At 40.4% G+C, this 25,487-nt stretch overlaps 1 protein-coding gene across 2 annotated transcripts in view; it reads left to right on the plus strand.

The window, feature by feature from the left end:
• LAMA3 (laminin subunit alpha 3) overlaps positions 1-25,487 on the plus strand; it is a 183,752-nt gene that overhangs the window by 21,068 nt on the left and 137,197 nt on the right. For both annotated transcript variants that reach the window (XM_075213429.1, XM_075213427.1), the window contains exons 3-7: positions 6,802-6,919; positions 8,997-9,115; positions 14,705-14,875; positions 16,137-16,234; positions 20,402-20,517. In XM_075213429.1, the coding sequence (XP_075069530.1) occupies positions 6,802-6,919; positions 8,997-9,115; positions 14,705-14,875; positions 16,137-16,234; positions 20,402-20,517 (622 nt within the window). The remainder of the gene's footprint in view (positions 1-6,801; positions 6,920-8,996; positions 9,116-14,704; positions 14,876-16,136; positions 16,235-20,401; positions 20,518-25,487) is intronic.

Below are 25,487 nucleotides of genomic sequence, written 5' to 3' on the forward strand. Positions count from 1 at the left end.
TAAGCAACATTAAATCATGGCAGTGGGGGGGCATGAGGGGGAGGACCAATTGACTGTGGGATGCGATTGCTCCTCACACTTACACTCTACCTCCTCTGGATTTTGGTCATGCTGTGAGGGAAACTGAAGAGACCAAAGAACTCCGCTAGGTGCAGCGGCACCTTAGGATAATGATTTCCTAGTAGTAAGCAGCTTTAAAAAGGCCAATGTTTGTCCCATGCATTCTTGAATTCTTTCACTGTATGATTCCCCACCACGACTGATAGGAGACTATTCAATTTATCTATCACCATTTCTGCAAAAAAAAGTTCTTTCTTATGTTACCTTTCAATCTTCCTCCCTCCAACTTCCCATTGTTCCAGAATTCCAGTTAAAATACTGCACTGAACTCAGATAAATATGTACAGCAGGTGAAATAAGTATTGAACACATCAACATTTTTCTCAGTAAATATATATTTAATGTGGCTGTTGTAATGAAATTTACACCAAATGTCAGCAACAACCATAAATTAAGTTTTGTGTAATAATGTACAATGACACAGGGAAAAGGTATTGAACAGGCTTCCTGAAATTTATTTAGTGCTTTGTACAAAATCCTTTGTTGGTAATGACAGCTTCAAGACGCCTCCTGTATGGAGAAGCTAGTCACATGCATTGCTCAGGTGTGATTTTGCCCCATTCTTCAATGCTAATAGTCTTCAAATCTTGAAGGTTCTGTGGGCTTCTTCTATGAACTCTAATCTTTAGTTCTTTCCATAGAATTTCAATTGGAAGCAAGTCAGGTGATTGGCTGGGCCATTCTAGCAGCTTTATTTTCTGTATCTGAAACCAATTGAGAGTGTCCTATGTGTTTGGGATCATTGTCTTGCTGAAATGTCCATCCTCGTTTCATCTTCAGCATCCTGGTAGATGGCAGCAGATTTTTATCAAGAATGTCTCAGTATTTTTCCATTCATCCTTCTTTCAATCATACGCAGTATGCCAGTACCATGTGCAGAAAAACAGCCCCACACCATGATGTTCCCACCTCCAAATTTCATTGTTGGTATGGTGTTTTTGGGGTGATGTGCAGTGCCATTCCTTCTCCAAACATGTTGTGTATTAAGGCATCCAAAGAGTTCAGTTTTGCTCTCATCTGACCACACTATATTCTCCCAGTATTTCACAGGCTTGTTGAAATGTTGTGCAGCAAACTTTAAATGAGCTTCAACATGTTGTTTCTTCAGCAAAGCGTGGTGAGCGTGCATAGAGGCCATAGCGGTTGAGTGCATTACTTTTTGTTTTCTTTGAAACAATTGTACCTGCTAATTCCAGGTCTTTCTGAAGCTCTCCACAAGTGGTCCTTGGTTCTTGGACAACTTTTCTGATCATTTTTTTTCACTCCTCTGTCAGAAATCTTGCAAGGTGCACCTGGTCGTGGCCGGTTTATGGTGAAATGATGTTCTTTCCACTTCCGGATTATGGCCCCAACAGTGCTCACTGGAACATTCAGCAGTTTAGAGAACCTTTTGTAACCAATGCCACCAGTATGTTTTGCAACAATAAGGTAGCGAAGGTCTTGAGAGAGCTCTTTGCTTTTACCCATCATGAGATGTTTCTTGTGTGACACCTTCGTAATGAGACACCTTTTTATAGACCATCAGTTGTGGCTGAACCAGCTGACAGCATTGCTTTCTAATTACTGATAGATTTCAGCTGGTGTCTTGACTTTCCATGCCTTTTTGCACCTCCCTTTCATCATGTGTTCAATACTTTTCCCTATGTCATGTCACATTATTACATAAAACTTAATTTATGGACATCTATGGTTTGATTTCTTTGCATGTGCGGATTGCAAGGGTTGTTGCTGACATTTGCTGTCAATTTCATTACATTACCCACATTAAACATATATTAACTGAGAAAAATGTTCATGTGTTCAATACTTATTTCACCCGCTGTATGAATGTTTTTATCATATCCCACCTGTCTCTTCTATCCTCATGTTTTGCTTTTGAATGTTTTGTTGCACATGTTTTGCTTTTGAAGTCTTTCATGATAAGTTTTTGTTATGCAGCCCAGGGGGTAAATGTATCATACCCCGGTTTTTTCATCTCGCGGAAGATCGGCGTCTTCGCAGCTAAAATTTAAAGGGGCGATGGCTTGTAAAGGCAAGTTTGCCTTTACAAGCCATCGCCCCTTTAAATTTTAGCTGCAAAGACGCCGATCTCCCGCGAGATGAAAAAACCGGGGTATGATACATTTACCCCCAGGTATCATTTTAGTAGCTCTTCTCTGTTTTGTTTTCAATTTTGGAAAAAGGGCCTCCAGACCTTGATGTGAGATCCTACCTGACCTATAAAGTGAAATATAACGTCCCTCTTCCTGCTACTTCACAAGTAAATTTCATATCATCTCATAATAAAAATATATTTTACAAATTTCTAAAAATCATTAAACATTGAAAAAATGTTTGGCGATAAATGTATTGCAAGGGTACATGTATCCCTGATAAATAGGCCCCCAAAGTCTCCACTATCGCCAATGAAGCATGGTGAGTATTACCGCTGGCGATAGTAGGGCGATTGCAGACAGTAATCCATCGTTACATTGGTCCTTGTGAACTGTTACATATTAGTGCATCATCTGCAAAGATATACCTTCCCTTGTAGACCACAAGTAATATCACTAGTGAATACATTAACAAAACAGTTGAATTCAGATAGACCAAGCAGCTGATTTACAATGACCTTTACCCTGGCGAAAAGGCACGGTCTTAAATCAGTAACAGTATCTCTCCTCTGGTTTCTGTTATCTGATCTAAGACCGCACAGTGAGCAACTAGATCATCCTCATCTCACCATTTCACTTTGTAGACTTGAAGACATTTACATATAGCTCTAGACTGTAAACTCTCACGAGCAGGGTCATATCTACTCTTTGTCTCACATCTGCACCTAATTCATCAACCTAATGTACGTGTTCTACTTTTATGTAGAACTTGTGTTTTACATGAGTTTTGTGGCACCTTACAAATTAACAATGATGTTGGTGGTATGTGGATCAGACAATCGTTTCTTTTCTGGTGTTTGAATCTACCTGGGGGCTCTAGGCTCTAATCCATTTCACACACACTTATTATTAAGCACACTGGGTATGTTTTCTGCTGCAATTCTGTTGCTATTTTCTAATTCCATTGAAACTTACCCCATTGGAATATTGTTGTTGCTGTGTATAGTAGCATTGTAAAGGAACAATACAATCAATGCTTCCAGACACATTGTAACATTAATGATCTATTTCTGGAATTACAGTTTCAGTATTTATGTTAGAATCAAACAAATAATTTGGTTAGCTGTATGCTTTGTAATTGTCCATGCTAGTAATTATAAGTTATTTCATTAATCTTCCAAAGTAGATAATAAAGTAGTATGCATATTATTCTATTACAGATATGTGCCTGTGTCAGATCTAGTTCCTAAAAATGAAAAGACCCTCTGTCTCTGGCAGCATCTAACTCAGGCATCAGTACACAGACCTGAAGACAGGTTTTTAGCATCTCATATTATTAAGGTTGGAATGTGGTTTAGTATTTTAAGGTTGTATCTGTCTAGTGCAATGTTAAGCAACAGGCAGCTCAGGGAGTACATGTGCCTCTTCTGAATACCAGAAATGTTCCACATCCTAATGATTCTGACTTTAACATTCCATCAATATACTGTGATCCTTAAATACCAAAGCATGGTTATTCAATAACCATATATGAATTGCCCTGGGCTGAACACAATGCACTGCTTATCTGATACTATGATATGAACAAGGGAGCACATAATAGTTTTCTCTCTTCAAAGTCCAGATCTGGTTCCATAATAGCCCTCTGTGACCCTCATAGTGAAATACTCCTTTTTAACAAACTTTTTTTATAAAGCCTAATAAGAATAAATAAAAGCAATTCTAAGAATTGCATCTAGTATGAGTAATTGTACCGAGCAGTTGATCAATATTGAAAAGGGATAGCAGGGACAAAGCTTTAAAACCTGAGAATGTAGCATTGGAAGTCTTTTTGCCTTCGGGATTAAATATATCATTTATCAACTATTGAATACACCAGTTATATACCTTTTAAAGATGTATCAAATATGGGCAGTAGGGTGGCTAAGTGGTTAGCACTTCTGCCTCACAGCGCTGGGGTCAAAAGTTCAATTCCTGACCATGGCCTTATCTGTGTGGCGTTTGTATGTTCTCCGCATGTTTACGTGGGTTTCCTCCGGGTGCTTCGGTTTCCTCCCACACTCCAAAAACATACTAGTAGGTTAATTGGCCGCTATCAAAATTGACCCTAGTCTTTCTCTCTCTCTCTCTCTCTCTCTGTCTGTGTGTGTGTGTATGTTAGGGAATTTAGACTGTAAGCTCCAATGGGGCAGGGACTGATGTGAATGAGTTCTCTGTACAGCGCTGCGGAATCAGTGGCGCTATATAAATAAATGGTGATGATGATATATTTTCTGTGCAAATATCCTTCCTTACAGTTGAAGACAATTACTTTTTCACCCAAAGCGTCACATGGAATACAATAGGTAACTATGTTTTTATGCAGCAATAACTGTAGTAAAATTGACCCAACTATTTTTCATTAATGCAGAAAATTGATATTGGCAATAGTTCCAGACTGTTGGCTATCCATGTCGCATGTATGAGTTTTGCAGGTGTAATCGTTGCAGACTGAATTTAAAAGGCTGCTGTTATATTGCTTACTTGCATTCCAGCAGTAGGTGCAGTCATAATAAATTTTAACCACATATCCAAGTACATACAAGGATTGGTGATTGAAATCTAAATGCTATGCAGAATAATATAAAGTGTATACATTTTATATTATTTTTATATATTTTTTCCATAACTTTGGGGAAAATTTTTTTTTTTTTAAAAAAGAAAAATTATGTAATTGCTGGTAAGTGCACTTATTGATTAAATACATGTACCTGGCGGCACAGGAGGCTGAAAAACATTTGCCTCTGGGGCTATTGATTCTGGCTCTATTTTAAAGAGCAATTTGAACTTGGCTTGCACATGTTTCCCTGCTCTTGTTACCATAGGATATGCCTCTGTTCTCTGAATACAATGCAGAGAGCGCAGCAAAACAGTTTCTTATGCCAAGGCAAGACCAATAAATAACGTTGCCTGTTCATATAAATCTATGGCTGAAAAAGTCTTAGGAGGAAGCCTGAATGGTAAAGCAACCCATTCAGTCAGCTCTGTACAAGGGCTCGCGGAATGTACAATCCAACAAATGAAAGTCATGTAAGCGTTTAATATAATCCTTATCAGTTTTGCAGGTAGAAAGGAAGCAAGTTGAATTTATGAATGTTTATTATGCATTTGTATATGTGCGCTTAAAACTTGGTTACACATGAACATCACAAGGACGCAATAGACCTGAGACACAGCCTTAAAAGAAGTGATTTTATGTTTTGATTATATTTCAATGCTTCCTACTTCTTATAACGTATAAGTATCTCTTCATTTTGGTGATACAGCCTCCTTTAAACCAGTGGCATTATAAGCAAAGGAGAAGGAAGGGACACAGACATTGTCCTATTGGACTAAGCAAGATAACTCTAGGGGGTAAATGTATCAAGGTCTGATTTTTTCAGTGTGTTAAAATCACGGCAAATCGCGATTTTAGTCAAAATTTTCTGAAATGTATCAAGCTGCAATTTTGACCCTGATCTTTAAAATCGCTGGTCATCTCTGGCGATTTGCTGCAATGTAAAACACTCCCGTGTTAGCTAACTCTCCTGTGTTGTAGCAGCGAGTTGTATAAACACATCACTGTTACACTGCCTGTCATACAGCTGCCGGAGCTCCGGCAGTTGTAAAAACTGTAAAGAATAGATCAAAGTTAAAAAAAAAAAGTGTGTGGTCCCCCTCTATTCATGCTTAACCCTAGTGCTGCCTGACTACTGCTGGTTACGTGAAAATCGGGGGGAAATTTTGCATGGGGTCCCCCCGATTTTCATGGACCAAGCACTAGGCAAACCAGCCTCGATTGGCGGCACTATAGCAGTGGGACACGCGGCAGGGGAAAATCCACTAATACTATAAATAGAACAACCGCAATGAGCTAAGCTCATTGCGTATCAGAGCTCCTACTAGGTAGGAGCTGTTTGCAGTGGCTCCTCCCTTTTTTATTTTTCTGCAAGCAAGAAGAATCGTGGATCTTACAAATATGGGCCCCCCCTGGGCGAAGAACAGAAGACTCTTTGCATTAGGTTTATTTATAGTATTAGGGGATTCTCCCACTAGCTTTCCCACTCGATTTTGCGATTTTGACAGAAGCACAACTCTGGCGATTTTACATGAAATTTCAGCTTCATACATCTGCGAGTTTCAACTCTCCCGAGAAAATCGCTGGATTTGCAAAATCGGACCTTGATACATTTACCCTCAGGCCACATAATGAAAAGTAGAACATTTCATGTGTATTATAAAACACACAATACCCTATATAAATCCTTATTTGATGTTTGAAACAATGCTGTTTTATTACACAGCAAGGTATGGAGATCTGAGGGTATATTTACTAAACTGTGGGTTTGAAAAGTGGAGATGTTGCCTATAGCAACCAATCAGATTTTAGCTGTCATTTTGTAGAATATACTAAATAAATGATAACTAGAATCTGGTTGCTATAGACAACATCTCCACTTTTTCAAACCAGCAGTTTAGTAAATACACTCCCTAATGTCAACTTTAAATTGTATTATTATGGTCTCAAGGCCAAAACCCTTATTCAATGTCTTTGTGTTTGTGTCACTAGCTCTTCCATGTTGCGTATGTCCTCATCAAGTTTGCCAATTCCCCTCGGCCTGATCTTTGGGTGCTAGAGAGATCTATTGATTTTGGAAGCACATACATACCTTGGCAATATTTTGCTAGTAAGTAATATTTATTTTGTCTATTCTCGTTTACCATAAGTTTGTGTGTCAGAGTGTGGAATACTTTTGCTAATAAAAGTAACTTCACTAATTTGTACAAGATACTTTTTATGGATAACCAGCTGTTGAAGTGAGGGTGTACATGGTGGTGTGGTATGCTCGTACATTTTTCATGTTGGCACTTCTAAATTTCTAACTTTGAACACTGTGGATAACTATGTCAGAAATCGTTGCAAACTTTTAAAGCTACAGGGCCCCTATTATTGTAGTTATTTTTATTTGCAAAAGTATTCCACACTCTCATCTATATTACAACTTGCACAGTGTCACCGTCTATGTAGGTTTGCATTACAGATCATTTCAACTTAGAAAGATGCAGAATTGGACCCATTTGCACCCTGAATGCATGCAGGAAAAGACATGCAGATAAAATACCATTGGCGTCCAAATGTTTAGTTATATCCATCTCCAAATGCCCCCAGTTGTACATAACTGGCATTTGTGCCACACATACGTAAGGAGTAAAAAATATGTTTGCTGTCGTCCCATGATAGTGTAGAGGAAGCATATGTGGCTTGACAGTGTTAGTAGTAAATGCTAAAGTCACATTACCCTATTTGTACACAATATAATAATAAAATGAATTGTCATATACATAAGAGAGATTAGTGTATTGACTGTTATTAATAAAGTAGCATTTTCTATCTAACATGTAATTAGAAACAAACAAAACTCCAAATACAAATTAAACTTGAATTTAATACAAACATATGTAAAAAAATCAAATGGGAATCTTCTTTCCTGCATGGAAGTATCAGTTAAGTTCTGCAAATAGAAGGCCGCAACTTCATATATATATTAGGTGCCACGCTAATGATTTAAGTGGTATCAGCTGGAGAGGTAACTTCACAAGCAGCCAATCAGGAGGGGCTAGCTAGTTCTGCTAATCGTCATCACCATCATTAGGTATCATTGCACTAGCCCTCCAGCGCCCACAAGAGGCTGACAGGTGTTTTTTCACCTGCGTCCAGGTCTACTTGAGTCAAGAGTCATAAGTGCCAACATCTGCATACATTTGTTTGATGCACAGTATGAAAATGTGGATCTTAGGCAAACAACAGACATGCATCCAGCTCTACGTGCATCCTGATGTGTAGAAGAATTCTTACCTCTTCAAAGAGGTTTGATACAAAAGTGCCAAATGTACACTGTAAGCTGTCTTAAAACATAGAGCAGAATTTATGTGCTGAAGAATCCAGATTGTTGACTTTACTATAAGCTGATGTGAAGTGCAGGTGTTGAACCATCTACTCCAGTAATCCATGAAGAATTTCTTGGCACATTGCCTGACATACTCAGGACTACCATATACTTATGCTCTTGTGTTTGTGGAATTCCAGTAAAATCTCCTCCGTCTTTACAATATGATTGTATTGTGAGGTTTTATTCTACTAACTACCATTTACACAACAGCATGTCTAGTATTCTTTTGTTATTTGATCACAGTCGAAATAATGAACATAGAGTTATATGGATCAGCAAAATGTGGGAAATGTGAATAAATGATAAATATTATACTTTGCTAAAGGGAATCAGCCTCAGTAATCCTATTTGCACTTAAGAGAATTTAAACTTATATATTGTTGAAGGGTAACCACTTGGACCTGTCTGACACATCAAATAAGCTTCTATGTATTGAAAAAACTTTTATGGGAAATAATAGCACACTGAAATAAGCTTGTAAACTTATCTTTTTATGTATTTTACAAGTGTAAGGGCTGAATTTATGTCACACTAGAACTTGTTCACTCGACAAAAGCCAGATTAGCCTAAATAATGATAAGAATTTACATCAGAAACGGGGAATTTTAGTGAGCGTTTGCATTACTGTAAATGTCGTTTTATGAGTATTTTTTCTCTTTCATTTTTCTCAGTCAAAACTGTTGCATATAAAAAGAGCAAGTATACTGTATACTGTTGGCAAAGGCAGACCTTGTATTATTTGTCACTTTTGATGGCAAAGAATGTCATTATATGATATTAGGGCATGTTCCACTAAAGGTAATTTATGTTCCAGACTCTAAGCATGACTGCATACATCATTTTGGGAAGGAGGCCAAGCAGCCCATTACTAGAGATGATGATGTCATCTGCACAACAGAATACTCTCGGATTGTTCCTCTTGAAAATGGAGAAGTAAGTTTATATTTGTACCTTAATTACGTTCTTGTTCTATTATATTTTTAACTTTTGTTTTTCTGGTTGAAATCGCACGGGGTTAAGGGATGATATTAGAGATGGTCACTGACCCCCGTGTTTTGGTTTGGTATTCGGTTTTGGATCTGGATTACCGTTGTGTTTTGGTTTTGCAAAACCGCCATTGCGTGTTTTGGTTTTGTTTGGTTTTGTTTTGCTATTTTGTTGGAAAATCAATGTTTTTGGGCCTAAAATAACCAAATTTAGTGCTCCACCTGGTACTTGGATAAGTAATGTAATTGTAAAGCTAATAAATTATCAGAAAAAAAGTTTAATTCCTGGTAGGTAGGACTTCATTAATTCTACACACAAACCAGATTGTCTTCCTCTCCATCTATGCATATTGGCAATGCAGCCATCATCTTTCGGTGTATATTACACTTATAGTTAAATATGTAAAGAAATGGGCAAAGGCAGTTTGGTTTCTGTCTCTATAGGCCCCCCTCCAGTTGTAGAAAACACAAAAAAAATCAGCCGTTATAGACTGTACAATATTATTTGAAATGGACAAAGGCAGTTTGGGATCAGTGTGTGTATGACACCCTACCCATAATGAGAAATTGCCAAAACAGCAACCTTTCAAGTTGGTACGTGATATGAAATGCCTCAAGTCCCTTTCCTCTTTGGGGGTAGATTGAACCCTAGACTTAAATAGAAAGTTTTAAAAAAATATTATCGTCATCATCTGGATATTCATCCTCACCCTCATCAGTGTGTACGTCATCATCACAGACTATCAATTCATGGCCGCTTGAATCCGCCATTAGAGAACAGTCAGTGCTTGGATGTCTTGGATAGTGAAGGCCTTCCTCGTGGAAGATGTAGTTCATTTTTATAAACATCATTTTCTCCACATTTTTGGGAAGTAACCTTCTACAGCGATCACTGACTAAGTTCCCGGCTGTACTGAATACTCGTTCACACTGGAGGGTGGGCAGCTTAGGTATTGCAAAGCAAGTTTGAACATGGGTTTCCAAATGACCTGCTTTTCCTCCCAGTAAGGAAAGGGACTGTCTGACATTTCCATATCAATTACCTCTTGAAAATATTCCTCCACCATCCTTTGCATGTTTATACTCGTATTGGATGGAGTTATGGGCAAGGTGACACATTTTTTAGAAAAATTCTTCAAACCAGCCCAGATGTTAAATTGTTCTGGTCTGCCCCCTGCGTCTTCCCTGCTTCTTTTTTGGAAATTTAATTTTTTACGAGCAGCAGCAGCTTGAGAAAGTGAAGGAGGACACGTAGTCAAGCCGAGGCCCAGTTCAGCGGGCAACTTGCTGAGCAATAGCTCCTTGCAACAGTTCACATCTCGCTCATTTACAAGTAAAGACTCAATGTAGGTCTTAAACCTTGGATCAAGCACAGTGGGCAAAACGTACTGATTTGAGTTCAAGATCTTAATAACTCGAAGATCATTGTGAAGCGAATTAAGTACTTGATCGACAAGGCCAACATATTTTGCTGAATTGCTTGCTTTCAGCTCCTCCTTCAGTTTCTCAAGCTGCTTTTCCAATAGTCTAATTAAAGGAATGACTTGGCTCAAACTAGCAGAGTCTGCACTCACCTCACACGTCACAACTTCAAATGGTTTCAGCACCTTGCACAGCACTGAAAGGATTCTTCACTGTGCAAGACTGAAGAAATACATCCCCCCTCCTTTCCCAATGTCATGGCTTGTGCAATATGCTTGGATGGCTTTGCGCTGTTCCTCCATCCTCTGAAGCATGTACAGGGTGGAATTCCACCTAGTTACCACCTCTTGCTTAAGTTGGTTGTAGTTGAATAGAAAAAAAGCAGCCTGCATAGACTGTGGAATTAGAAAGTAAAAATAAATGGACCACGGTAGTTTGGTGGCTATCTATGCCCCCCCGCCCTCCACTTGTAGTTGAATAGAAAAAAAGCAGCCTGCATAGACTGTGGAATTAGAAAGGAAAAATAAATGGACCAGTATTTGGTATCTGTCTGCATGAGACCCCCTCTCCACTAGGAGTAAAATAGAAAACTATTCAGCCGTTATAGACGTTATAGAAATTGAGAAAGGCAATTTGGTATCTGCATCATAATCATTAACATCATCATTAGTGCCCTCGTTGCCTACACAAATCTCCCCCTCATCCTCTTCTAATTCCAAAGTGGCATCCTCAATTGGTGTATCACCGGCTACACTCGGACTGTTCAGGCACACATCAGCAGAACTGCTGAAAGGGCCCTTCTTCATGGGTACACTAACAGAATGCTCACGATTAGACATCCCACTGTTTGATGGACTCTCCACAGGAATTGGTGTCATTTCTGATTCAGAGCAAACATTATCCTCTAATGCCTTACTGCTATCTTGCAGCTCGGCTTTCACGCGTAACAGTAGTTGTGCACCACTTGTAGGCTCGGTAACATTTTTGGATCTGCCACCAATAGAGAAAAGCGAAGGCCTCATTCTCTCTTTGCCACTGCATGTGTAGAATGGCATGTTGGCAAATTTTTTTTTTATCGGCACTTAACTTTTCCTCAGTTACACTTCATTTGCGCTTCAACACTGTAAATTTTTTTGGGGTGTGTGTTTTTTTGGCTGATTTCAAAAGACGGTGTAGTTTGACATCGCCTTTCCCAGATGACGTACTGGGAACACTACCATCAGGACTGGTGACAGAACCTGGCCGCTCATTTTGCTCATATGTGGACTGCTTTGAATCCATTCTGAGCCCAAAGCACTTGTAGTGCTACAAATTGTTTTTGACACTGCTGCAATATAGTACTTTTTTCACAGCCAGATAAATTTCTGCAAAAGCATGGGGGACACCCCAATAGCACTTGGAGTGCCAGAAACTGAACAAATAACCCTCCTCTCTTCTCCTCTTACTGCTGTAACAATCTGGTATTAAGCTTTCAATGCTGTTTAATACAATCAATCACTGTCCCTGCGCTGATATAGCCAGTGTGACCTAACCCTGCTCTCTCCCTGTCAAATGGCGATGGATTGCTGTGGAGGCTGGTATTTATACTTTTTAAATCTCGCGAGATCCGAACTCAGAAAAACGAATATGTCACGATGACGTTTTGCCTTGATTTCGAAACCGAATGGGCGGGAGAGCTTGGCTCGGTACTCGGATACCCTAAATTCGGTAGGATTCGGATCTCGGGGAACCGAGCCCGCCCATTTCTAGATGATATACACTATATGGACAAAAGTATTTGGCCACACCTGTTAATTATTGAATTGAGGTGTTTCAATCAGACCCGTTGCCAGAGGTGTATAAAATCAAGCACTCAGTCATGCAGTCTCCATTTGCAAACATTTGTGATACATAATGAGTTGTTCTGAAGAGCTCAGTGACTTCAAGCGTGGTACTGTGACAGGATGTTACCTTTGTAATAAGACTGTTCGTGAAATTTCATCCCTGCTGGATACTCCACGATCAACTGTGATATTATTAGAAAGTGGAAGCGTTTTTGTGGGTGTACGATTGATGTGCTGTTTGGTAGATACCAGCACCTCTGTAATGGATCTTCCTCCTGCCAGACAGATAAATGTAGAATTTATCAGCTGTGGTCACAAGCTACCGTCTGCATAAATGCATTGGCTGTCCAAACTGTTGTCTAATGGATGACGTGTCAGTAGAGGAGAAATCGAAATTCTCCTGACAGGTACAGCATCAGACAATAAACCCATCTGTCTGGTAGGACAAATGAAAATCTTTTTAACATGTCCCTGCAGTGATTTCAAATGTTGGGATGTATGTTTTATATTCTCAGTTTTCAAGGAGGTTTTCTGCGGTACTATACTTATTCTATTCTGCGGCAATCATGGAGCCCAGTACGGGGCCCAGTACGGGCCCCCAGGCCTCCCATTCCCATGAGCCCCACCCATGAGCAACAGCAACACATACTTACCTGGGGCCCCGCTGGTCTCCGCTACTCTGTCTTCAGCCTGTCTTCAGCCTGCGATCATGTGCTCTGCCTGTGACAGCCAGATCACATGATCGCAGGGGGAATGAATCCTCCACCCCTGCGATCACATCCTGGTGCCTGGCTGTCACGGTGACAGCCAGGCTGAAGACAGAGTAGCGGAGACCAGCGGGGCCCCAGGTAAGTCTGTGCTGCGCTGTTGTACCAGGCCCCCTGGTGAGCCCAGGCCCGATACAACAGTATCCCCCATACCCCTCTGATGGTGGCTCTGCTTGCAGGCAGGCAACAAAAAGTTTGGCTTCTATAGAGCAATGCATCTATTTGTATTCAGCCAATAAGAGGATAATGGGTGAAGAAACAGATGGTGAGGATAAGATATATATGGAAAATAAAAAGTCTTTCTTCTGTCAAGTATATTAAATTGATTTTTTATGGTAGTTTGGTAGACTTGCTGAAACTTGGCATCCACTCTTTTTGTTAGATAATTGTAAAATACATGTCTTAACTTTCCATGCTTGCTTTTGAATCAGTTAAAAAGTAATTCTAAAAGATAAGTATCAGGTACAATAAGATCAAACACATGCAAAATATGCAAGTTCTGACACAGTTAAGTTAAACATTACTATATTGGGGTAACTGTGTGCCATGAAAGACGTTTAGCAAGAATGCTAATGAGTTTGTCTGTTACAAGGAGTTTCTGGCAAGTAACTATTTTCACTTTTGGATCATTGCTCCCTAATAAACCATGGTTCAAGCTGAACTGGGCTCATTTTCCCTCCAGTAATGAGCGCACTACAGACTGTCCATAGCTCTACAATAGATGTCTTCCATAATAGTACTCTGTTGTGAGCCTCCAGCATTAAGAACCAAAATGCATTCTGGCTCCTGACTTCAGGTAACAGGAGTCTAATCCTATTTGATAATTGATATACAAGGGGGAGGGGGGTGTATTATTAAGGATAAATTGTCCAAACACTTTAAATTCTTGAAGATAAAATGGTTAAAATGATCCCTTCATACAGCAGAATATGTCGCAGTACCTGATATTTGTCTGTAAATTATTCAGCCAGTGAGTACACTGCTCAGTCTTTAGCTAAATCATTAGAGGGACAATTACCGTGATAGTGTTACAGTAGCAGTGCTGCCTTAGAGTGAGTGAGTGTAATGTATGTGATCATTCTATTTTCCATGCTTGTCACATACATGCCATTCCAGAGCAGGGTCTGCAGGCTCAGGCTGCCCCCACCTCTCCAGGAGACCTTCTGAAAATTTGTTCCTCAGTCAGATTCTGGGATTTTGCCAATTTAATACGAATCCTGACTACAATTTTACAAGACGTGACAGTTGTCCCTTCCCTGGAAGTAAAACTAAAGTTGAATTTAAAAAGTAGTGGAAAGGAATAGTGAGATTACATTTTTAATATATATATATGCAGATGATGCTAAACATATCAGGTATTCACAAACTATACTATGACAAACTACCCTGAGCTTATGTATTAGTGTATGAATATAGAAGCTGTAGGATACAAATATGTGTATAATATATGCAAGATGGGGAAGTGCTTAAAGCATAGTTGGGATCATCTGTAAGTCAGACTAATGATTTTCTTTTCTATTTCAGGTGGTAGTGAGATTAGTAAATGGACGACCTGGTGCTAAACACTTTATAGACTCTCCTGTGTTGAGAGATTTCACAAAGGCTACGAACATACGGCTGCGTTTCCTCAGGACGAACACGCTCCTTGGTCATTTAATAGCTAAAGCAGAAAAAGACCCAACTGTAACACGCAGAGTAAGTGCCATCTATGTCCTTCATTCTTCTTATATCCTACTTCCTTCTTTACCTTAAAGTGATGTGTGTATAAATGTAGTTATTTATATATGAAATTACCCTAAAAAACCTACGGAAATAGCCATTGTTGATTTCCTTTTTTGCGTGGTTACGGGTGATGTGGTACGGGTGATGTGGTTACGGGTGATGTGGTACGGGTGATGTGGCTACGGGTGATGTGGTGCGGGTGATGTGGTTACGGGTGATGTGGTTACGGGTGATGTGGTACGGGTGATGTGGTTACAGGTGATGTGGTACGGGTGATGTGGTTACGGGTGATGTGGTTACGGGTGATGTGGCTACGGGTGATGTGGTTACGGGTGATGTGGTTATGGGTGATGTGGTACGGGTGATGGGGTACGGGTGATGTGGTTACGGGTGATGTGGTTACAGGTCATGTGGTAGGGGTGATGTGGTATGGGTGATGTGGTTACGGGTGATGTGGTTACAGGTCATGTGGTAGGGGTGATGTGGTAGGGGTGATGTGGTTACGGGTGATGTGGTTACGGGTGATGTGGTTACGGGTGATGTGATGTGGTTACGGGTGATGTGGTTACGGGTGATGTGGTTACGGGTGATGTGGTATGGGTGATGTGGCTACGGGTGATGTGGCTACGGGTGATGTGGCTACGGGTGATGTGGCTACGGGTGATGTGGCTACGGGTGATGTGGTACGGGTGATGTGGTAGGGGTGATGAGGTACGGGTGATGAGGTACGGGTGATGTGGTTACCGGTGATGTGGTTACCGGTGATGTGGTACGGGCGATGTGGTACGGGCGATGTGGTGGGGTTGATGGGGTACGGGTGATGGGGTACGGGTGATGTGGTTAGCAGTGATGTGGTACGGGTGATGTGGTATGGGTAATGTGGTGCGGGTAATGTGGTACAGGTGATGTGTTACGGGTGAAGTGAGGAGATACAATGTAAGGTGGAGCCATGAATTAGTCATTATAGAAATAAAAATCGGCCCAAACAGACACAAGTACTGGGCCTCTTTATTTTTACACTACAATTTATAGGTGAGCTAGGAAGTGCTCCACTATAAATCTGTCTGCACATTTTAAATTTGCCTCATTCAGCTGAAGATGTTTTTTAGCTGGACTTACTCCTAGCACTAAATGAGGCCCCTAGTTGGGTTGATATAAATTTTACTTTTTAGACGTCAAGCTTGAAAGATGTATATCCCTAGAGTATTAAAGAATATGTGTTTGTTTGTTCCAGTACTACTACAGTATTAAAGACATCAGTATTGGTGGTCGGTGTGTATGCCACGGTCATGCCGATGTTTGCATTGCAAAAAGTACTGGCAATCAGAACCTGTAAGTAAACACTGTCATTAGTTCTTTCTTTTATAAATGATGTCTGGTAACACAATTTCATTTTGATAGGTAAAATTGTGCTTCTCTTTCTTTTTTCCTTCATTTCTCATTTGATCTTCTGCAAAGAATGCCTTGAAAAAGTTGTTCACGTTTTACCTAGATGACAACATTTAGTTACAATCCACCAATATGTAGTTTAATGTTTGCTCACCTAAGTTAAATTTAACAATGTATATTTTGAAAGGGTGTATAATGCACCATTAATAAAGATTAATGCCACCTCGGACTCCTATTTGCTAGTACCTGTATAATATGACTATTAGTCTTAATTCCCATGTGGAAAAGGTCCCCAATATATTATGCTTACAATATGTATTATTGACTCTACTGGTCATTTATACTGTATATGATAAGTTATCTGCACATAAGTTATCCCAATAATGCCTGCTCTCAGTGGTTTAGGTGTCTGGTTGTGTTAGTGCAGGGGACTTCCGAGGACCAGGAAAGGTGTAGGGTCATTTCACACTTAAAAATTAAACTTCTGGGATTAGCAAAGCCAGTCCCCCTCTCAGATACAATATAGCTATTGACCGTCATGTCTACTATGTGTTGATTCCTTTGCCCCATTGCCCAAATCAATGGAGCATGCCCAGTGGAAAACCAAGAGGGAGATAAGGTGGTCACACAAATTAGGGACAGTCCCTCTAGCACAGCCAATGAATCTCCTTCCCCAGGGAACATGATCCCAGTACCCATGAGGTTAAAGGGCAGAATCCAAAAGGAAGAGGTGAAGAGCTATTTTAATTTTAGACCGATTTTTGCACTGGAATAGTTGACTAGTTGCTGAGTTGATATCCTCCAGGTAAAACCCCAGGATATACTGTACTTCTAATCCCTGCATATTTCCACACTGTATGTTAAAATATGGTTTCTGTAGAATAGGAGATATCATGATGATCTACAGTAATGGCCAAAAGTTTTGAGAATGACACAAGTATTATTTTTCACAAAGTCTGCTGCCTCAGTTTTTATGATGGCAATTTGCATATACTCCAGAATGTCATGAAGAGTGATCAGATGAATTGCAGTTAATTTCAAAGTCCCTCTTTGCTATGACAATGGATGTTATCCCAGTAACAACATTTTCACTGCATTTTAGTCCTGCCTCAAAAGGACCAGCTGACATCAGGTCAGTGATTCTCTCGTTAACACAAGTTAGAGTGTTGACGAGGACAACGCTGGAGATCACTCTGTCATGCTGATTGAGTAAGAATAACAAACTGGAAACTTAAAAGGAGGGTGGTGCTTGAAATCATTTGTTCTTCCTCTGTTAACCAAGGTTATCTGCAAGGAAACACGTGCAATCATCATTGCTTTGCACAAAAAGGGCTTCACAGGCAAGGATATTACTGCTAGTAAGATTGCACCTAAATCAACCATTTATCGGATCATCAAGAACTTCAAGAAGAGAGGTTCAATAGTTGTGAAGAAGGCTTCAGGGCGCCCAAGACCGTCTCCTAAAGTTGATTCAACTGCGGGATCGGAGCACCACCAGTGCAGAGCTTGCTCAGGAATGGCAGCAGGCAGGTGTGAGTGTATGTGCACGCACAGTGAGGCAAAGTGTTTTGGAGGATGGCCTGGTGTCAAGAATGCCAGCAAAGAAGCCACTTCTCTCCAGGAAAAATCAGGGACGGACTGATATTCTGCAAAAGGTACAGGGATTGGACTTCTGAGGACTAGGGTAAAATTATTTTCTCTGATGAATCCCCTTTCAGATTGCTTGAGGCATCCGGAGAAGGAAAGGTGAGCGCTACCATCAGTCCTGTGTCATGCCAACAGTAAAGCATCCTGAGACCATACATGTGTGGGGTTGCTTCCCAGCCAAAGGAGTGGGTTCACTCACAATTTTGCCTAAGAACACAGCCATGAATAAATAATGGTACCAAAACATCCTCCAAGAGCAACTTCTCCCAACCATCTACGAACAGTTTGGTGATGAACAATTCCTTTTCCAGCATGATGGAGCACCTTGCCGTAAGGCAAAAGTGATAACTAAGTGGCTTGGGGATCAAAACATCGAAATTTTGGGTTCATGGCCAGGAAACTCCCCAGACCTTAATCCCATTGAAAACTTGTGGTCAATCCTCAAGAGGCGGATGGACAAACAAAAACCCACACATTCTTACAAATTCTTTGATTAGGCAAGATTGGGCGGCCATCAGTCAGTATGTGGCCCAGAAGTTGATTGACAGCATGCCAGGACGAATTGCAGAGGTCTTCAAAAAGAAGGGTCAACTTGCAAAAGTTTGTCTTACAGAGATGGGAAGACGCCAGTGGAAAGGGAGATGTTAACGTTGGGATGTCTGTCAGGTGATTGATGTAGGTGCATACACTCAGCCACCCACCTCAGGAGATCCTCATATTCACCACCAAGATCTAGCTTAGACCTTTTCTCACAAGATACAGCAGGTAGTTATTTGGACTAATGCCACTGCACATGCAGGTTTAATAATCAATTGCATATTGTAGAGCAGTGATGGGCAAACTACGGCCCGCGGGCCAGATCCGGCCCACTTAGAGGTTCTATCCGGCCCGCCAATATTTTAAAAAATTTCATTAAAATATGCATAAAATTATTAGGGCCGACCCTGTGTGTCAGAACCTTCATTTTTATGCCTTCCCTGCTATTTCCTCCATTACACTTCATCCTCCTTCCTAAAAGTCAACTTCGTATGTCAATCACTCAAACACCTGCCCGCCCCCTAATGACTGAAAGTCATGTGAGAAGAGATGGGCTGGGCCATATACTAAGGCGGATTTCGATTGGCTGCTGTGTTGTCAGTTAGTGGCTCACCAGAAAGACGGATCTGCAACAACCTGCTGAAATAAGTGCTGTGTCTGTACGATCGCTGCACTTATAGAGATAACACTGCTATATAACACCCTCCCGTCCCATTCAAAAAATTTGTATTATATATTTCGATATTTGAGTTTTTTAATAAATTATATTGGCTCGCCTAAAGTTTTTCTTTTTTATTTGGCTCGCTCCTGAAAAAGTTTGCCCATCACTGTTGTAGAGTCTACACAAAATAAAATGAATGGATCCCAGACCATCTCTCTGATGAACTAAAGAATCACTTTTATTTACAAAGTTTCCTCCTTCATATTCACAGCATTAATTTGCATGAATCACAGTTACATTACTTTACATGATGGCCCCAAAGCTGAGACTGTCATTCCTTTGCCTCGCAGTCTTTCAGTCTCAGCATTATTAGAGTCTCTTATCTCACCTCACTACAGGATCTCACGGTACTCACAGATGACCACTCTGACCCATATACTCCTCTCTGGATGCTACTTAGAGCAGACATTCACACACACATCACTCCATGATAAATCAGACTGGTAACACCTTGTTTGGCTGCCTCCAACTATCACAGCTACAATTAACAGTATCACCAACTCCACTCAGCATTTGTTGGGCTTCGAAGCATCCCTTGGAACTCATGCCGTCTTACACGTGTAACACCAAAGTTATCACTAAGTAGAACTCTAACACTGAACCAAGAGATTAGACCTAAAGGTAAAGATTTGAGCTTGTTGGTTGAGGTAGAAATTTTAACTCAAAATTTTGTTCTGAGAAAGAGTTTTTGTTTTCCTGGGCACTGGGATGGACATTTAAATGCTGCTACCATATAACTACACAATAGTCCTGCCCCAGAGGTGGTTCCTTTCACGCCACTTCACCTGAGGGGGTCCACAGGTACACCTATCCAAAGGAGGCATTACATATATGAGCTGAATAACTAGAGTGTTCATAATTATGTCCACCATGCTCCCTTTCACTTGTCTGTAGCAGGTTGCTATGTCAGGAGAGAGTGGCTTATCTAACCGAGTAGACAGGCAGCGTCTGACAGCTTTTCACTGTAACTCACAGCATTTACGAAGCTTTTCTACCAGATTCCATCAGGTCACGGTTCTAAAGAAATGTGAGGAGTTGTCGCTATTTGTACTGGAGTAGGGAGAATTATGTATTATATCTTCATATATAAAAATTCTAGTTTTGGTGTTTTGTGGCCTTTTGGGCCATGTTGATTCAAAAAATTTCCATCTGTTAATTGTTTTAATTTACATTATTAATACCGTTCTTTACATTTCATCATGAAGGTATAACTGTCAATGCCAACACAACACATGTGGAGAAATCTGTGACCGCTGCTGCCCTGGTTACAATCAGAAACCTTGGCGACCGGCGAGTATTGACACAGCCAATGAATGTGAACGTGAGTGTTAAATAATAATCTAGAATTGTACAGCATCTTTATCAGTATAGATATAGTTGTAAACACAATTTATACAGTGTATGAATTACATAAACTTACTGTAAGTTGTATGCATATTATTAATCTTGGATCTTCTATGACCATATAAAGGTACTAAAACAATTTCCCATTGTGATCTTTCCTTTCCTCTTCAAACTAATCCTGCTGTGGGACAACTGTATTCCCCTTGGTCAATTGATTGACCTAGAAATCCCAAGGCAGCTGCTCTGCATACACTGACTTTTAGCCTACTATTATTTTGCAGTAGGGTTACCTTATTTCATACAATGCACACATTTGAATTTCTATGAAATTACAGATGGCAGGTGTCTAAGCACTAGGTTCACAATACCATATTGTAGAAGGACAGAAGGATGCTAGATCAGTAACCAGAGAAGCATGGCAACCATAAAGTGTGGCCACAAAGAACACAGAGAGGTGTCATCTGCAGAGCCATAATAATTAATTCCAGGTGGGTACTAGGTTTCTGTCCTCTGGAGACATTAGTCACACTTTACCCATACACAACAACAATTTCAGGAAAGCTGGTGGGTCGCATGCTAGTGATGACTACTTCCCAGGGCCTGATTAAGGGTTCAGGCCGCCTTGGGCTTATACACTCACAGTACCCCCAGGCGGGGCTGGCACAGTTCAGCCTGGGGAGGCGCACAGGCAGCCGCATCACATGACAGGCGATGCGGCCGCGTCATCAATGATGCCGCATCGTGTGTTTTGTGATGCTGCCGTGGGTTATATGACAGAAATACATGCATCAACGGGGGTGGGGGGCGGCCCAAACAGGGGTCAGACTAAGCGGCCCGGGGGACCGATGCCCCCTTGCTCCCCGGGCCAGCCCGCCCCTGAATACCCCTCAGGTGCATGAACGAGCGCTACTGAGGGTGAAGACGTTGAAGGGTAGGGGACTGTCATGCTTGCTCCTGTCATCATCCATGTCCCTCCTACTCACTACTCACTTATCCTCAAGTGCCCGCCCATGGATGACTCCTTGTCTTCTGCCTTTACCATTGGAATATGTCCAGATTAGAATACGTCAAGATTAAAACCTTGCTGCATTTTTCTTCCTTGTTTTCTTTTTACTTTGGAGAACAACTATTCTCTTATATTTTAAAACGAATTTCAGTTTGTACCTCAACCTGTAACAACTTTGCATCTCGAAAAATATTACATCCCCCAAAAGCCTCATGCCTATTGGATAATCAGGCTGTGAACTGATCCCCAGACATGGGGAGCCTTTGCTCCTTCTTGGCACACTAAACCTATAGCTTTACTGCCACCCAAGGAGCAGCCTGGACCTCTGTTGGCTTTGCCTCCTGGTGGACAGATCATATACCGCTCACTAGACAGTGAGAGAGAGATGCCACACTGCTCTGACAATAAATAATCCCATTGAAGATTATTCTTATTAAGACAGCAGACAACCAACTCAACACATGAGTAGTGAAAGTCTTCCCCTGATTCAAATCGTTTGCTAAAGTTCCTGATTTCAGAACCCAGATGTTGTGAGCAACATGATCCGAAAATTATTCCATGCTTGTCATCTTTTCTGGAATCACTTATTAGTTTTCTTCATTTTATTGCTTCAGTGATTTAAACAACTTACTCACCTTCAGCATGAAATAACTATTCATTAGTAAAATAAATTCCAGCTTTTATGTATTTCATGTATTTATGAAAATGAAAGAAGATAAATTACTTGCATCTACATTTATTTTTATTTGCAGTATGCTCCTATTCAATTCACTTTACAATTTACAATTAAGTCTAAATATATGACTTACAAATGATCTAAATCAACATCATGTAGCCCAAAAGATCTTTCAGAAATTTAATTGTACAAATGTCATGATTTTGATCACCCAGTAATTGAAAACAATTGCATCCCTGAGTGAGTATATTGAATGATGGTATTTAACTGTCTATTTACTGCACATGCCCAAAATTTCAAGACTAACACATTTACTTTATTATTCTGTGTGTATTAAAGGCATTCAATGAAAATATCTTTTAGAATAAGATTGTTCAAAGCAAATTTATAAAATTGTTATGTGTTTTCGAACATCTGATTTGTAAATTTGTCCACACACACACCATTTTGTTTTATGATTTTTATGACTAAAAATAAATAAATATAAATAAAAAAAATATATATATACACCGATCAGACACAACATTAAAACCACCTGCCTAATATTGTGTAAGTCCCTTCGTGCCGTCAGAACAGCTGTGATCCATCAAGGCATGGACTCCACAAGACCTCTGAAAGTGTCCTGTGGTATTTGGCACCAAGATCCTTTAAGTCCTGTAAGCTGTGAGATGGGGCCACCATGGCTCGGACTTGTTTTTCCAGCGCATCCCACAGATGCTCGATCGATTGAGATCTGAGGGATTTGGAGGCCAAGTCAACAACTCAAAATCTTTGTCATGTTCCTCAGACCAGTCCTGAACAAATTTTGCAGTGTGGCAGGGAGCATTAGCCTGCTGAAAGAAGCCACTGTCATCAGGGAATACCGTTGCCATGAAGGGGTGTACTTTATCTGCAGCAATGTTTTTAGGTAGGCGCTACCTGTCAAAGTAACATCCACATGAATCCCAGGACCACATGTCTCCCAGCAGAACGTTGCCCAGGGCATTGCACTGCCTCTGCCTGCTTGCATTCTTCCCAAAGTGCATCCTGATGCCATCTCTTTCCCAGTTAAATGACGCACACACACCCGGCTGTCCACATGATGTATGTAAGAAAATGTGATTCATCAGGCAGGTCACCTTCTTCCATTGCTCCATGGTCCAGTTCTGGCGCTCACGTAACCATTATAGATGCTTTCGGCGGTGGACAGCGGTCAGCTGCGCACTCTGACCAGTTTGCAGCTACTCAGCCCCATGAACAGCCAGTTTCGGTGCACTGTGTGTGCTGACACCTTTCTATCCTAGCCAGCTTTAACTTTTTCAGCAATTTGTGTTAAGGTAGCTCTTCTGTGAGATTGGACCAGATAGGCTACCTTCGATCCCCATGCGCATCATTGAGCCTTGGGCACCATTTAACCCTGTCGCTGATTCACTGGTTGTCCTTCCTTGTATACCGGGAACCCTCCACAAGACCTGCCATTTTGGAGATGCTCTGACCCAGTCACCTAGCCATCACAATTTTAACCCTTGTCAAAGTCGCTCAAATACTTACTATTGCCCATTTTTCTTGCTTTCAACACATCAACTTCAAGAACTGACTGTTCACTAGTATATACCTCCCCCTGACATGTGCCATTTTAACAAGATAATCAATGTTATTCACTTCACTTGTGTATGTATGTATGTATATATATATATATATATATATATATATATATATATATATATATATATATATATATATATATATATATATAAAACTGCTGACAGAAAGTAGATCTGGCTTAGGTTCAAAGTTTCCAGTTTGCGTTACAAAGCTTGCCTTCACAAAAATATGTGTAAAGATTTCTGTACTGACAAAACATTACATATAACAATGACAAATGTTCCCTGAAGGCATTTCAGTGGGACAGCTATCATATTTATCTCATGGTGGAGTCTATTAGCTGAAGAACCTTATTATGCTACATTATCTTGGGCACGCAATGTAACGTTCCAAAGACTTTTTGCTCAGTTGAGTTTAAATATCTTATTTGTTCAGCAGTCCAAGTTTTACACAGTAGAATTAAGAATAAAATGCCCGCTGTTTATCTTGGTGGGTTAAACAAAGTATTTGTTGTTCTGTAACTGCATTAGTTTAAGTAAAGAAAAAGGATTTCTGGGCTTCAGTAGCTATGGACGTGCTTGAGCACAGTTGTCAAATGTTACATCTAAATTCCAATCTATGTAGGTAGATAACCAGTTCCAAAGGTAGGAGTCCTTTGCCAATGTACTCATCAATACAGGAACCACCGTGAGCCCAGATTGCTATTTTTCTCTTTAAATAAGATATGTAATACTGTATGCATGACATATAGGCAGCCTTTGAATGATTAAAGTGATTTGCACAGGGCTACAAGTTGCAGTTCCACTTTGTATTCTGTAGATGACAGAATCATCAGGGCATTCTATTTGTGTAATGATCCTGAATTTAGGCACCAGTTACAGTTCAATTAAAGATTAGAACGGATAAAACTTTTATTTGATCATAAAATAAAAACTGTTAACAGTAAAATAATTGATATAAATATTTATTTTCAAATATAATATTTTTTTTACATTAGATAAATAAATATGATTTCAATGCGTACTGTACATACAATGCGTTTTTATAGTATATCTTAGTTGTATACAGTTGTGATAGCTACTGGCACGTGTAACTTTTTAAATCAAATACTATTCCATGTCAATCATCACTATCGTTCTGCATTTACACCTGACCTCCAGTGGGTGCTGGAAATACAGGTGATAACAAGAGCACTTATGGCAGACACAGGACTTGAATTGGCTGTATCTCCCTGGGAACACCCCTACTTGGCTATGTTAGTCTGCTTCTTTCCTCCCCCATTCTACCTCTCAAGTTGTGAGAGCGGCCGGCAGCCTTAGAAGACAGAAAGGGGGCGGGGCCTAAATCGCCCCCCCTAAATCGCCCCGGCTAGAACAATTTTCTAGATCCGCCCCTGCAGCCATGGATAAAATATCTTCATAGCGAAATAACAAGTCCCACAAATAAACAGAAATCTGGTGCATTTGGTTCATTTATAGTGGTTCACCCCCCCCCCCCTCAAAAGATACCCCTGTTAGCTGCACATACCCCCTTTTGATAGTGTACGTTGAATTGTTCTGAATACTTATGTTCATCATCATCATCAACATTTATTTATATAGCTCCAGCAAATTCCGTAGCGCTTTACAAATGGGAACAGACCCAGTAATAAAACAATACTGGGTAATACAGACAGAGAGGT

The sequence above is a fragment of the Mixophyes fleayi genome, chromosome 5, assembly GCF_038048845.1.
Source record: "Mixophyes fleayi isolate aMixFle1 chromosome 5, aMixFle1.hap1, whole genome shotgun sequence".
Lineage (NCBI taxonomy): Eukaryota > Metazoa > Chordata > Amphibia > Anura > Limnodynastidae > Mixophyes > Mixophyes fleayi.